Raw genomic sequence first — 15,477 nt, forward strand, 5'->3', positions numbered from 1 at the left:
TGTACTCTCGTTTGTCAATGCCCACTGTTATTTACTCGCTTATTTTCACTCCGCCGCGTCGTTGCGACCTTTATAATAACGACGACAATTATTAATCATGTCCCGCGTTTGCTTCTCGTTGCAAGACTCTTCTTACTGCGATGCCATTTCGGTCATTTGTATACATTAACCCGTGTGTGAACGTGCAAAGTTCACATGCATGTTATGACGTTTGCATAAGCAATTAACAAATTTTCTATTTACCAATTTAAATGAAATTATTGTTAACTCTTAAATTAATAGTCTTATTCAAGCGAATTAAAAGACAGGAAGGCGGAAAAGTTGAGACAAAATTTTCTGACATTAACGCTTGCCAATGTAAGGATACACTCTAATTATTTTAGATAATGACGAATGAGTGGATAACAGCAATCGACCTTACAGAACGTCTGTTATCCCGTTTAGTGCACCACGATTTATCTGTCGCATCTGGCGAATCCCATGGTATTAGTTCTAATTTAGGGACCGAATCTATGATATAGCCGATCCGTATAATTTATTTAACCGATTTAACGTGATTCCTTAAACGCGGGTTAACTACTGTCCCTGGAGATTTATCGGCCGCACGCACTTCATCTTAAAGATTAAACGATCTTCCCAAATGGAATTACATTTTGAATTGCGAAAACGTGGACGCGGTAAGATGTAACAGCAGGAAAGCGGAGACAAACGATGGCCATTGTGCATCTCGGGATTAACCAACTCGACGGAACTACTGCGGCGTGTAAAATACCGCGGCACGGCGTATTTTTATTCCTTATCTGGTGATTATAAAAAATTGCACTTAAAAAAAACGTATGTTTTTCGCGATATATTTTTATTCAACCTATATTTTAATTTCATTTATCTCAATCGCTAATAAATTCTTCGGCAAATTTTTGTAGTTTATTCTACTTATTGCCAATTTTTTATACCTATTATATAAATATGTATTAAAATAAATATCACACGCGAATTTCTAATATAACATCTGCTTGCATTAATAGATGGAAAATTTAGATCGAACACAATTTTGTTTACTTACAAAAATATCTTTTAATTTTCGAAATTTTCCCTCTTTTGAGAGAAAAGATTGATTTTTCACATTTATAAAAAAATTGATTAAAAATCTATTAAAATTTTATGTTATACAGTTTGTTTTTATTTTTTATTTTGCACATTTAACTCTTTATTGTATTTTGTCTTTAGTCCATATCTGAAATATATTGTATACTTTTAAGGTCTATCGAACTCAGCTTTTCGCACACCACGTTCGATATTTTGTAAAAAAAAAGAATTTTATTAATTATTCCATGGAGGATAATGTGTGATGCCGCAAAATTAGCTTTTAGTAATCTTTTGAGAATACTACTTCGTGAAATAACCGGTCCAATTTCTTTCTCGTCGATTTCTTCCGAAGGAAAGTTACGCGTCTGCCATTCGGGGGTAGTTACGTTTCTGCAGGGAGTTATTTATCCTGTATTTACGCGACGAGCTTGTTGAAATTTCCAAGAATTGTAAAAAAAACGCCCACGTCGTTGATCGTAAAATGTGCTGCAACAATCACATAAAATGCACGTGACACATGTTACGTTAACGTGCTGAGCAACGTATACGCGATATACGACGCACTTTCCCCTTTAAATTATACCCTTTACAATTACAAAGATGTCGACTATTGTAATTCTAACCGCGCGATTACTCTGAATGTAATTATATGTTTCATTTCCATGTCACGCGACAAAGCCAAATAACGCTTACGATTAATTAACTCAAACAGGTAACTTAATATTAAGTCTAATAATATACATGCAAATATACGTACTCGCATTTACATACATTAGATGCTAAATCCAGGTGTTGGATAATTTACGATTGTTTATGGAGAAAAGAAACTAAAGTCTCTTACTTTTTTTTTAATAATTTTAAATTATTTCTCTCTTCGTATTTTTGAAAAAGTTTTTTGTGAATATAAAGTTGATCGTTTTTTATTGAATATTTTTTTTATTATTGGCATAATTTTAATTAATATTGAATACTCTATTAATTATTTCTCTTAAAGAATATGTGAAAAACGAAATTAAATACTACAGGCTAAAATTTAATTTTTTATTGAAATCTTTTACGTCTAATTTGATAAATATTTATTTAAATAATTAAAAATTATTCTCTTTTGATACCTATAAATAAAACAAATATATAATAAAATAACATTATTTTGCTCTTGTACTTTATATATCTTGCACTTGAAAGGAGGAGTTTGGAAGTACCGTGTATAATATAATACAACGTCAGAAGAACGATATTGATCGTGAACATCTTCTGTCTTACTAATATCACATGCACGCGGTTCCCTTAAATCTCATTGGATCTGGTTCAATGATTTCCCGGAATTTAGGACGCGCATACACTTTCGTACACCGGGTGCACCTTTGCAAAGGATGGTTCTTGCACATACACAACATTAGCCAATAAATCATTTTGGGCATACTCTGCACATTCCTCCAAAAACAACATACATCACCTTACTAGTTAGGAACATCTTTGGATCCGTGCCATCAGCGTTGAAGCAATTCATCATTTTGCTCTATGCTCAATGCTTCATTATTAATTATAAATTAGTATTTAATATTTAATTAATACTGAACACTTCTACGGTACCACATATTAAAATAATGCTTTTAAAAATAAGGGGGTAATATATATAATTCTATATGCAAGTTTTAATTTATACAATTATAAATTATGAGAATCCCAGCCAACCGTTAGCTATAATTTATAAATTAGTATAAAGCATATAAAAATGACATATTACAACAGTTTAATTAATTTTAAATATTGACAAGTATATATTTGTCTACGTTCCACTTTTTAATTATTTTAATGAGCAGCATATTGAACTATATTACATTTCGTTCGTTCTAAATATTCAACTGGAATTAACAAGATTTGATATACTATCTCTTCACGTAATATCTCCGCAAAAATTTTTTTACATTCGTGGAACTGTAATTTGACTCGAAATAAAACATCGTGTCGAAATTGGGCTAGGTCGTGTTAACCAGAACGAAAATGCCATCGGTGCGATTGCAAAGTCAGTCAGAATTCGAGTCGACGAGCCGGTCGAGTGGAAGGGAGTCTCTCTTGCTGACAGGGAGTCCGTGATTCTAGGAGAGACATGCAGCCGAGATGTGTTTGCCCAGATCTTTGTAAAGAGGACATTGCAGAGGCTGGGAAAACTACCATCTTTCGCTGGTGGCTACTCTCGTCATATCTAGCACGACAAGCTTTTTAATGGGATATCTTGCCAGGATCTGAGTATGCGTGGGAATGGATGTGGATCTCCACTCCAAATAAAATAGGGAGGATTTAGGCGAGCCGTCTCAACTGTCACTGGACTTGTCATCATATTATAAAGTGTGTGTTACACTAAGTGTATCATAAATCGTGATATAAGCGGAGAGTGTCTAATGATTTCTCGTATAAAAATAATTTTTAAAATTAGGACAAAGAAATTTTTCAATTTTCTTCTACATCAAAAATCACGTTTAAGTTCAATAAATCAAGAATTTTAAGATTTAAAATTACTACACTAATAATAATAATTGTAAAAAAAATAAAAAAATGTATTTGTGCAAAAAATATTTGTAGAGTTGCAACATTAAAAAAAAATTCGCGTTTTTTTTTACAAATCAAGAGTTCAATCGTAAAAATAGCTGGAAAACATCAATATTACCGATAGATTAATGGATGAGCCGAATTCAATATTTGCCACTTCGCTTCGTTTCAACATAGTCGATCTATTTCTGGAAAAATTCACGGTAGAAGAGCGGCGCGACATCGATTCGATATAGGCCGAGAGGGAAGAGACAGCGCATACGAAAGTAGAGAAACTTTAAATCGGATTATATGAAATTTGCGATAAAATTTTTATCGATATCGTCGCGTTGGCATATTGTGTCGCGAAGCGCATAATTAACTGCTAAAGATCTTGAGACAAATATTTTACATGCGCATTGCGGCACGCGATTAATCCGAAGCTCGAGAGCAATTCGCTCTTTATATATTTAGATTTCTTTCGAGACGTGATAACGAGGCGGAATAGCCAAATGTACTTATTTTCATCCCTTGAGACTCCAATTTCTCTCCGGAGGATAATCAAGTTGAACAAGCATGAAACAAACTTCTAATGATATTTTTAATTGCTGAAGAGAAGCGCAAAAAGTGTAAAACACTTTTACAACTTCAAATGTATTAGAGAGATTAACATTATCATTAAAAATTAAGCAAAAAATATTAAATAGTCTGTAAAATATTTATATTTTAAAACCTGACTAGTGAATAATTTGATTTGATATTTGATGACATTGTTTGCGCTTTTAATATCTTCTTATGTCTAATCGATAATATTACCAAATGCTAATCTTTAATAGAAGTGAGCAATGAAATTCGATGAAATTCGCATTTACTTCATCGACAATTCTCTCTCCCTTTGGTTTCTTTATAATCGTCGCGCATGAGAAATCTTGCACAGGTTTACTTCCATCTCTATTCAAATTTAATAAGTCATTGTCGTGAAAATACAATGAAATCTTGATGGGAACCTGTGCTCAGTCAAACGAGAAAACATAAGAACTTTGCATAAAAAGAAATTTATATAATGCCATCGGAAAAAAAGATATATACAATAATTTTTTTCTTTTAATTAATAAATATAATATTTTAATTTTAAATTTTATACGTTTACTTGTGCATGTCTTTAATTAAACTTTGATATGTTGTTGCAAATTTTTGTATGAATATTTGCTTTCGAAAAAATCTTTTTTTTACGCCAGTGATAATTCGCAATATTTTTTTTTATAAAAGAACACCAATAGCGTGTAATTACACTTTTTTTATTTTTATTACGAGAAAATTACTAAAAGAAAGTATCACCAGTGCTGAAGTTTTTAGAAGTTTTATCAGCGACGGAAAGCACCTTCAAACTTTTCGTTGGGAATATCTACGTTCGAATAATTCATTTCGTTTGCTATACGTAAAATTCAAAGTTTAATTCAACTTCTCGACGCAAGACAATAGTTACTGTTAATTCGATTATGACAGAATACGAAGGAACTCTGAATATTATAATCAACTCACAATTTCCAAATAGCCATCTATCCATATATTCATCCGTTAATGTTCTCTGAAATGCACTATAACGTGCACAACATTTTGCATTGTTAGATAGAACATAATCTTGCCACAACAGCATCGGTGGATTATCATATATTAAACGTAACGATAATTAACTGTGTGAGAAACAGCATTGAGATTAAATAGCTTTCTTTTTAAAGCCATATGAATTTAGTACGAAAGTAATATTTTCTTTTAATATTTTCTTTTAATTTTTTTAGTTATTTTTTCGTTATAAAAATTGAAAGAAAGCTTAATTACACACTATATATCGATGTTTTTTTATCAAAAAAGATATTGTAAAGTATTATATGTATAAAAAGAGAGTGAATTTTTAAAGCTAATATTTAGATAAAAGTTTGCAATCAAATAAAAATTTTTTATTATTTTTTATTGGCGACGTATTGTGTGCGTGGACTTTTCCTTACAAAAATAATAAAAATTTTTTAAAAATTAAAAAAAATTTATTATCGATTTATGCTATTGTAAGAACATTTATTACTTTTTATATTATAATCTCTACATTATATACATATATACAATATGTATACTCTCTTTACATTATAATTATAATGAAGTGATAATAATTAAAAGTCAAGCTAAAGTTTAATTAACTGCAGTTATTTTCCGCTGTTTATTAAAATAAATATACGATTAAAGAAAAAGTTTTTTATGCCAATACTGAAGTTAAACGAAAATTCATTAATGGCAGAGCTGCTATTCATTTAAAGAATTGCACTTTATTTTCTACTTTAAGTGGAGGAAGAGTTTTGTCCTTTTCTATAGAGGTTTTCTTATTCTACATTTAATGGTACAGAATTGTTGTACTTGAAATTTACTGTTTGACACGTATGCTGGAAATTCTCTTTCGTTTCACACTCGTACTTTCTCCTTCTTACAATTAATGATAAATTTTAATGGTACGTATTATTGCTAATTACAATGCGCGATATATTTGGATGTACGACTCTTCTAATGAAACAAATTTTCGGAAAAGTTTCTAAGCAATTAATTTAAAAGTGTTTTGCTAAAATAGTTACTTAAAGTTGTAATTGCCAATTGAATTTCTTGCATGATATTGAGTGCAAAATTATGGGATTAAAAAATATTTTTAATTGTATTGTATATGTATACAGTTAAATATTTTATATGAAACATGTAATCATTATATGAGAATGAATATTAATTGAGGATAAACATTGAAACATTACATTATTATTTATTAATACTGAGTAAATTTACTCCAAAATGTTCCGAACTCATTAAATGTTAAAATGCATATAATCTGATTTTAATAAATAATTTAATATCTCAATTTCAGTGGTTATACACAAATACTTCTTAATTATGTTGTAAAATCGCTGAGTATATCAAATCGAAATCGATCGTCTGGAGAAACTCGAGTGCGAAAATGCGGGATGTTAAAGACGAATCGTCTTCTTTTAAGACATCAAAAAGGGCCACTTTACGATGCGCTGAATGAAATTTCATTTAATATCGCATTTGATGTATCTTTATAGTCGCGAGAGAGAGAGAGAGAGACGAACGAAACATACTCTATATATACTGAACATTTTCATTCCATGCCAACATAGTGTGCGATAATCATATTTTACACAGTAGGGCTGAAAACTGTCTGAACATCTAAAAATTTAAAATCTGTTTAGTACGACATTATGTCACTCTCTCGCAATAATTACCTTTCTCTCTCTTTCTCTCTCTTCCTCTTTTACTCTCCCTCTCTTATGTAAACGTTATTAAAACTTTCACACAATTTGTAAAAAATGTAACAAGATTATGCTGTGCTTCTCGTCAAATAAAAATTTTTATAAAACTTGTATTTTAAAGAAGAGCAAAAGAAAAATTACATAATAATATAGAATATTATTTTTTATGAATTAAAAATATGTAAGTGTGCGAATGCAATAATACTCTAAATTATATATCTTAGAGAAAAAGTTATTGATAGAATAATGAAAAATTCTCCCGACGAATGTCATAGGTTCAAAAACATTTAAATCAAAATGACATAATTCTTGACAGATTTAAAAACTGAAATTCAACAAAATGTGACTGCAATATTTGCTCTTGAAATCCGATTGCTGTTGACATTAAAATGTTGCATCAAAATCGACATCTTTATAGATTGATTGGCAAATAACTGTTACTTTATATATTTCTCTCATAATCCTTTTCTGCATTTTTCATTATACGAGGATGGCGAGCTTCTTTTGAATTAATGCTCGTGTGAGAAGCACCATCGTGATGAAACCGCATTAAAACGATATTGCACCCGTAGACTTTGAAGACATCTGAAAATGCATATAACAGTCAACACGTAAATCCCTTTGCGACCTGGTGATGTTATATGGCGTTATAAAAAATTTTATTTGTGCAATAAATTTGCCGAATAAAACCGCTTACACAATTCACAAATGTATTTATTCTTTTAGTATTTTTTTTTATGACAGTATAAAGCTATTAGCTTTTGTCATAATTGGATCATTATCAAATCATCGTAATTCAGCAATTCAATACTCAATTATAAATGACAAGTGCTTATAAATAAATAATATTTTCATTATAATGAACTTTATGGTGACGAAATCTGTTTCATATCATCGCTTGTCATTATACAACATGTATTTAAATAAATAGAAAAATTTTAGGAGACGATTCTTTGTCGATTAAGGATCGAAGGAGGATTTCTTAAACGTATAAACGAGGTAAACATTTTTTTCCTCTAATTTCAGATAAATGAAAAAAATAAAACTTGGTGGATATTTTCCACTAATAAAAAGGATATTTATTAATATTTTTTGATCTTCTTATATCGTTATAAGGAGATGAAACTAATAACTCTTATTTAATTTTTTATCAAAACTTTAATGGAATATGATGATCTAAAAATATGCGTTAAGTTTGATTCCTTTAAAAACTTTTTTTTTTTTCGTAAAATCAATACTTTAAAAATAAAATAAAAACTTAATTTTTCCTCTTTAGAAAAGTGTAATTCCTCAGGGAGGGATATAAGAGTATATGTTTATATAAGAAACCCCCCTTAATTTTCGACAAAGAATCATCTCCTAAAATGTTTTGCACTTATTTAAATACACCTTGTATATAGTTTTAGGCAACTAATATTTTTTGCGCAATTGTTAATAAAATATATCGCGAAGACAAACTTGAAAGGATAAGTTGAAAAGCATCAGGATTTCTTTCTTGCACGATCCTTTCAACATCGTTGTCATTATCGCGCTCTAGCAGTGCCAGTCAATGGCCAAAAAGCGCACATCTTTGAGCGAGAATTTGCGCTAACGACTCATGGTCTACTTCCCATGAGCTCGTTAAATCTTCTTTTGCACTTCAGCCACAGTCCTATAAACTTCATTTTCACCTTTAGAATTGATTTTCTGGAACTGTCAGGAAGTAAAGAGTGTAGGAAGTTATTGAAGCAATTTCGAAGAATGCGCTCTTAATTTTCTGTGTATTTTGATTACTCGTTCAATTTTTTTTTTATTATTGGTTTATTATATCTATTTTTATAAATCTCGAGAATCTGTAACAGTTGAGCTGTACAGATGTTACATCGATTCTGATGAAAAGAATTTAACTAGAGATTCAGATTTTGAATTATTGAGATATGTATAGAGCTTTTTAAATTGCTGACTGATCGGTTTTTCAATCCCTTTCGATCTATATTATTCCATGTTCTTGCGTTATAAAACCTGAAAACTGTTATTTTTGATTCCGTAATTATCTAATTTCTTAAAATTGAATAAATTTTATTTTTAAAAGAGAGAGAGAGATAATTTCTATCATTACTTTTAATTCAATTTATAGTTATCTGATAATTCTACATTAAGCACAAGATTGAATTACGTATTTAAAAAGAATATTCTTATTTTTGATATAAAAGGACTTTTTCAGATTTTTATATACATTTTTTTTATTGTATACATACGTTATATTCTTTAAAATACATGACGCCAGTGGAGATTCTGCGTCTCAAAAATATATCTTTCTTTTTTTTTTTCAAAAAAGAAAATCTTTTTCCGCTAGCAGCTTTGACTGAGCAATCGATTCGTTAAATCACGTCTCGTTTTACTTCCACGTCCGATCGAACACAAAGTCGGTTGTGCTTCCCATTTCTCCTCCGAAGCGAATAATCCGTTTGAAAAGCTACATTAATTGATACCCTCATAGAAGATCGGAGATTGACTAAACATATAATTTTTTGCTGACTAACGATTAACGATCCTGTACGTATGAGCGAAATAACTTAATCATTCTAATGATCTTACTTTTCTATTTTTCGCGAAGTCATTGATATGTTAACTTTTTTTCGAGAGAAATTCGATCGTTTGTTTCTTATTAAAAATATAGTTTTTTTTATATATTGTCTTTTTGATTTAATTATTATCAGATCTTTATGCCTTATACTTTGGGACAAAATTTTCTTAATTTTATAATTAACATTTTATAATTATATTTAAATTATAATAGCATTGAATCACTTAGAGAAATATGTTACTAATGATATAATTTCTTTATTAGATAAATAAAAATTCTATTATTTTGATTAATTTTAATAATTATTTTTTTCAGTGCTGCATAATTTTTTAGGTATTATTAATAATTATGTGTCGAATATGTAGTACCTAAACTGATTAACAGAGAAATGATAGTTTTAATTTACATATCTGATATAATATATATAATTATGTAATAATTCTTATTTATGAGTATAAAATGTGCCAATGCCATTTATTTAAAAACGCGTTTACTTTTCCGAAAAGAATGAAAATCAAGCAGCAACCCTCATTCTATTCCTTCCATTTTCAGCTTAAATCTTTTTCTTACTGATTTATATTCGCATGTGCCAACGTGTGCCGAATCGCAGCTGCGTTTTCGAATGCAATATCTTTCATGCAATAAAGAAGTCGTTAGAATAAAATCAAAAATTTTGTCTGACTGCATAAGAGTTTATCCGATCCAGACTGTTCTCACCTTTCTTCGCAGTAGCGGAATTTGAATTCCTCTGTCACTCTTCCGGTCGAATTTCGTCTCTATTCTTTATAGTTCGCTTCCCTTGGAATTTTACGTGTTCCGAATACGGAAATCTCTTAAGACAAAAATCGTAGCGGAATAACATTATTCCTAGAAACTCTGCGCTCCTTGTTTTGCTGTAAACGAGACTAAAAACACAATCGTAAGATCAGAAATATCAATGTTCTAGCTTGATACTTTTCGTTATATGGTATAGTGAAATTGCTCGAAATAAGACATCTTTTTTATATCTGAACGCGGATTTTTTTAGATAAAAAATTGATGTTGCGAAGATTGAATGTATTAATAAATTATCATTCGCGTTGGAAATAAATTAATATATTTTTGATGATGTATTTTTATCTTTGTATAAATCATGATAGTAATATTTTTCCTAAAGTTAAAAAAAAAAATATTATTGTTGTATAATTATAAAATTAATATATATAAGCAATTATAATATTTAGGTTATTTACTGATGTCATTATCTTTTGTTGCACTTTGATGCAAAGTCTACAATATTAAGATTTAAATCTTATGACAAACTTGCAAGAAATTAGTCTTTTTCTGTTTGTACTAAATATAAAATATGTTCCGCATAATAATTAAAATTTTTCTTCTAAAAATATTAAATGAAAAATATTATCAGCCATCTTTTTTTCGACACGCATATATGGAATTTTGGTCCCAACTTCTCGATGAGAAATGGTTTCTTGCTTTTTATATGTACCATTGAAATATGTTGAGCATATTTATTAAAATTTTGCTCCAAATATTAAAAGAAAAATGTTATTGTCTATATAGAGGTAATTTTTGCATCAATTTTTCATCCAATTTTTTATTTATTGACAACCATTTATTTTTCGACATGTATATATAGAATTTTGATCGCAACTTCTTGGTGAGGAATGTTGCCTTGCTTTTTATCCTCCTTGAATTTAAAAAATTTGTGGCACTTTCCACGCAAGAAATCCGGCGGTAAAGTTTGCGCCGAAAAGCGCGGTCGGAGAAATTCGATATTGAGTTTTCTCGCTACGTAACACACGAGAGATGAATTCATGGCGTCGTTTCAAGTTTCGAGGTTTCTGTATACGAATGCAATAAATATTTAACGCGCGCGTAATGTACAGAGTGTGTGGCACATACCATTTCTATGCGGATTCTCCTCTATTTTTTTCTGGAAAATATTTGACACGATCGACGCGTTTTACATCACAATTATTCTTATACCAGTGTATTGAAAAAACGAAAATTATAATATTCGAGTAAAAAAAAAAACACTCGTTATATTTCCGTAATATTTCCGCGTAAATAAATTGAACGGGTACATATATATATATTGCGAGATGAAAAGATCACGGGGCAAGTTCTCGTGAGATATTTCCGTAGTGACCAATTTCTCCTGAAGATTGCATTCATTTTTTATAATTTGTATTGCTCACGCAGAAAACACATTTAGCAATTTCGCGTGCTCGACGATGTCGTTTTCTGTGGGAATAAAAGTATAACGAGGGCGAACCACGATAGTAAATTCGCATCTGTACAGAATATCCCTCGCGAGAACATTTTCATAACTTTCATTCCAAATATATAATATACTGGCACCTCGAACGAATACATAACCATTCGTAAATGCACACATATACACTAAAAATTCACATTTTTTTCAACCAAATAAATATATTTTGTAATTATGATTTTTTTACTTAAATAAATAATTACTTTGTTTACAAAAAATGTATTATTATATTAAATAAAATTTTTTAAATAAATTATTTTAACTTTTAATAAAAAAAATGTGTATTTAAAAATAGAGAATTATTTATTAAAATGAAGAAAATCTGTGTTTTTGAAACAAGCAACCAAAAATACAAATAGTGTATACAATATTCATTTTCTTAATCGGCATTATATCCAATTAAAATTCACAGCAACGCGAGATTCGTTATTTTTCGTCACTCATAATAAAAATAATGAAAGATTAAGCGATGTACCTACATATATATTGAAAGAAGAAATTCTAATTTTGGAAAGAGCGTCGATTTAATTAAATTTCTGAACTTAATCGAGAATAATTACACGAATGACGATCGATTATCCGCAATTAAGCATGACGAATATTTACTCGCAATCAATTTATTTGCTTGGCCAGATTAAACTGCTCCATAATTCCGTTGGCAGCGATTTCGCCTGCGGCGAGGCAAACGTCCTGTCAGATCGCATTAATTTTTGACGGATTTTTTTGTGAAAAATGGGGGGAACGACTTCGAGAGGTTATCGGCCGGTTACACTGGTACGTGAAAATCCATATTAGACCGGCATCAATCACTGATTCGTGTCTGATATTTTTGGGCGCGCGCCCTTCGATTCGCCCAGAGGATTATCCGGCTAGATAATCCTCGATGACGTCCGTCTCGCCGATTACGAAGACGCGTCGCAGAATTAATGCGCCGGCTTCTTAAAATACGATAGCGACTTCATTGTTGACGAAAGACATCGAGTCGGCTGGGAATGAATATTGAATTCTTAATCTCGCAATGGAAAAAAAAAAAATCCAATCCAGAATTTTGCGCGTAAACGTGCGATCATGATTATTAATTGTCACGTATTAATCAAAATCGGTACTCTGCGATCAAAGTTTTACAGTTTGGTAAAATATGGTCTAATTAATTTTAAGATATAAAGATAATTACTTATTTTGCTGTATGATAATATTTAAAAGGATTACGAAACAGTAAAATTTATTTTACACATATACATGCTTCATTCCCTGCCTTCATTTACGATGAAGTTTTCAATCAGCTGCGGTCGATCCTACAAAGTTCCTACAAGGTATCATGCACAAAGCAAAGACTTTACAAACTTCTTGTAGTAAAACTCGCATTTGGTTCGTAAGCTGCTAAAGTTGTTAACTATGCAGAATTGCGTATAATCTATATTGTTGTAATCTTGCGTCTGAATATTTTACACCAAACTCTATTATGCGCATAATTTTCCATGCTAATTATTATATAGCGTGTTCTTTAAATCATTATGTATATCATTATGTACTTCGCGCGATTCTGACAACTCTCTTTGGCATCGAAATTTTCTCGAAAATCGTAAACTCTCTTACTGTTCATTCATAATAAATTAATTTTGAAAATACTCTATATACTCCCTATAAGCTAACTAGGTAATTACATAGTTTCCCCTTTAAATTTACATCCTACTCTGAACTATAACTTTACACATAATTATCGTCACAACATATTAATCGATAGTTTTGGCTTTGAGTATATTAACATCTGTAACATTTTCGGAATAATTAAATTACTCAATTATTACATGAATATGGTTATTCTGTTGTATAGATTATAGACTGAAAAAAAATATTTGTATAAAATTACATGCATAAATGCTATAAAATAATGTTATAAATAAAATAGATGAATGCTTATAAAATAAAGTTTTAATAAAGTAAACGCTAAATTTAAAATTACATATGATTTTTGCATAAAAATAGTAATTTTGACCTATATTTTCACTGTAAAAAATATGGGAAAAAAATTACAGTGATAATTAAGTAATTTTTCCAGTTTTGAACAAGTAATTTCTATGTAAAAGTACATGGATTTTTTTCAGTGTAGTTTAGGTTTTTATTTCACGTATTTTACTTGCGTATAATATTTGCGAAATACTCTAACGAAATTTTAATATTCTTAAATTCTCATACGCGAAAAATTTGAAAGCCACGATTGGAAAGAGTGTCACGCGTGCATATGCATGAGAGGATGAACGACCACGCAAAAATTTGTTCGATTACATTTGCAGCGCAAGATGCAAAATATAACGATACATATAGCGATATGTACATATGTACATATGTACAATATGTGTATACGAACGTATGAAATGCTAGCAAATGCGACGATACAGAATTTTCTCGGTGGTTGATTTTTGTTCCTCGATATGCCGACTTATTTACTATACGTATTCTAAATATATTCTTTCGGTCGATATTTTATCGCCATTCTTGCAATTATTCGACGAGTTTTGCAAGACTGTAACATCTTCAACGATCTGTTCGTCGATTGCAATTCAATTTTCTAGGTCAAAAGAGAATAAGAATGAAATAGAAAGAGAGAAAGAATATATTTTAATAACATAAATATATTAAATGATAATCCTTAAGAGTCGCCAGTAATAAATAATGAAAATCTCTCCTCCAATTTTAAAGTCGACCAGACTGGCAATAATTTATTTTAAATAATTAGTTTAATTTACAACGTTTCGGCTGTCATTGCAGCCCTTTTCAAGTAATCAGATTAATACAATAAATCATATTTACAGCAAACCCCCGACAAAATTCACCATTGTTTGTATAATCAGTTATACATTGTTCATCAAAACAATGGTGAATTTTGTCGGGGGTTTGCTGTAAATATGATTTATTGTATTAATCTGATTACTTGAAAAGGGCTGCAATGACAGCCGAAACGTTGTAAATTAAACTAATTATTTAAAATAAATTATTGCCAGTCTGGTCGACTTTAAAATTGGAGGAGAGATTTTCATAAATATATTATATTATTGTATGCTATATTTCGTATAAATCTTAATTTCTTACTAGATATTTATATATAATTTAATACATTTTTCTTAAGCAAATTATTAATCTTGAAAAAAAAATATTTTAATTTTTCTATATGTAAATTTGTCGTATTACGTCTTATAATTGTGTTAAGGTATTTTGTTGATTATAATAATAGAATAAGATTTTTTCTTTTTTTTTCTTCAATATCTCACAATATTTCTACACATATTTTTCTGAATTTACAATCATTAAGTAAACGACTTATTGATTTTGAATGTGATTTAGAGAAAAATATCAAGGCAAAAGAGATTTCAGAGAAACTCTCGCATGAATAACAAATTGTGATCTACTGCAGTCTATTTAACGAGTTGAATTCTAATATTTAAAATAAATTTAAATTAAAATAAAAAAAGAATTCTATATTCTCTATTATAACTTAAACATAATTTATGGAACCAAACATTTTTTATTATTTTTCAGACGGATTACAATCGACATCTCGAGCAATTATTCGAACGTGTTACAGCTTTACTCATCGATAGTCTGCGAACGAAGATAACCATCGATAATTTGAAGCAAGTTATCGAGCTGCATAAGCATTTGGAACAAGTGCGAGATTTATTCGGTAAATGAAACGAGCTGTCAGGATGAGATTTTCT

At 29.8% G+C, this 15,477-nt stretch overlaps 1 protein-coding gene across 1 annotated transcript in view; it reads left to right on the plus strand.

The window, feature by feature from the left end:
• Window positions 1–15,477, plus strand: part of LOC114934513 (midasin) — a 105,334-nt gene that overhangs the window by 75,198 nt on the left and 14,659 nt on the right. Inside the window, exon 12 of the mRNA XM_085485289.1 lies at window positions 15,299–15,443. Coding sequence (XP_085341415.1) covers window positions 15,299–15,443 — 145 coding nt within the window. The remainder of the gene's footprint in view (window positions 1–15,298; window positions 15,444–15,477) is intronic.

The sequence above is a fragment of the Nylanderia fulva genome, unplaced genomic scaffold (genome assembly GCF_048542155.1).
Source record: "Nylanderia fulva isolate GAGA-0341 unplaced genomic scaffold, ASM4854215v1 Scaffold36, whole genome shotgun sequence".
Taxonomy (NCBI): Eukaryota; Metazoa; Arthropoda; class Insecta; order Hymenoptera; family Formicidae; genus Nylanderia; species Nylanderia fulva.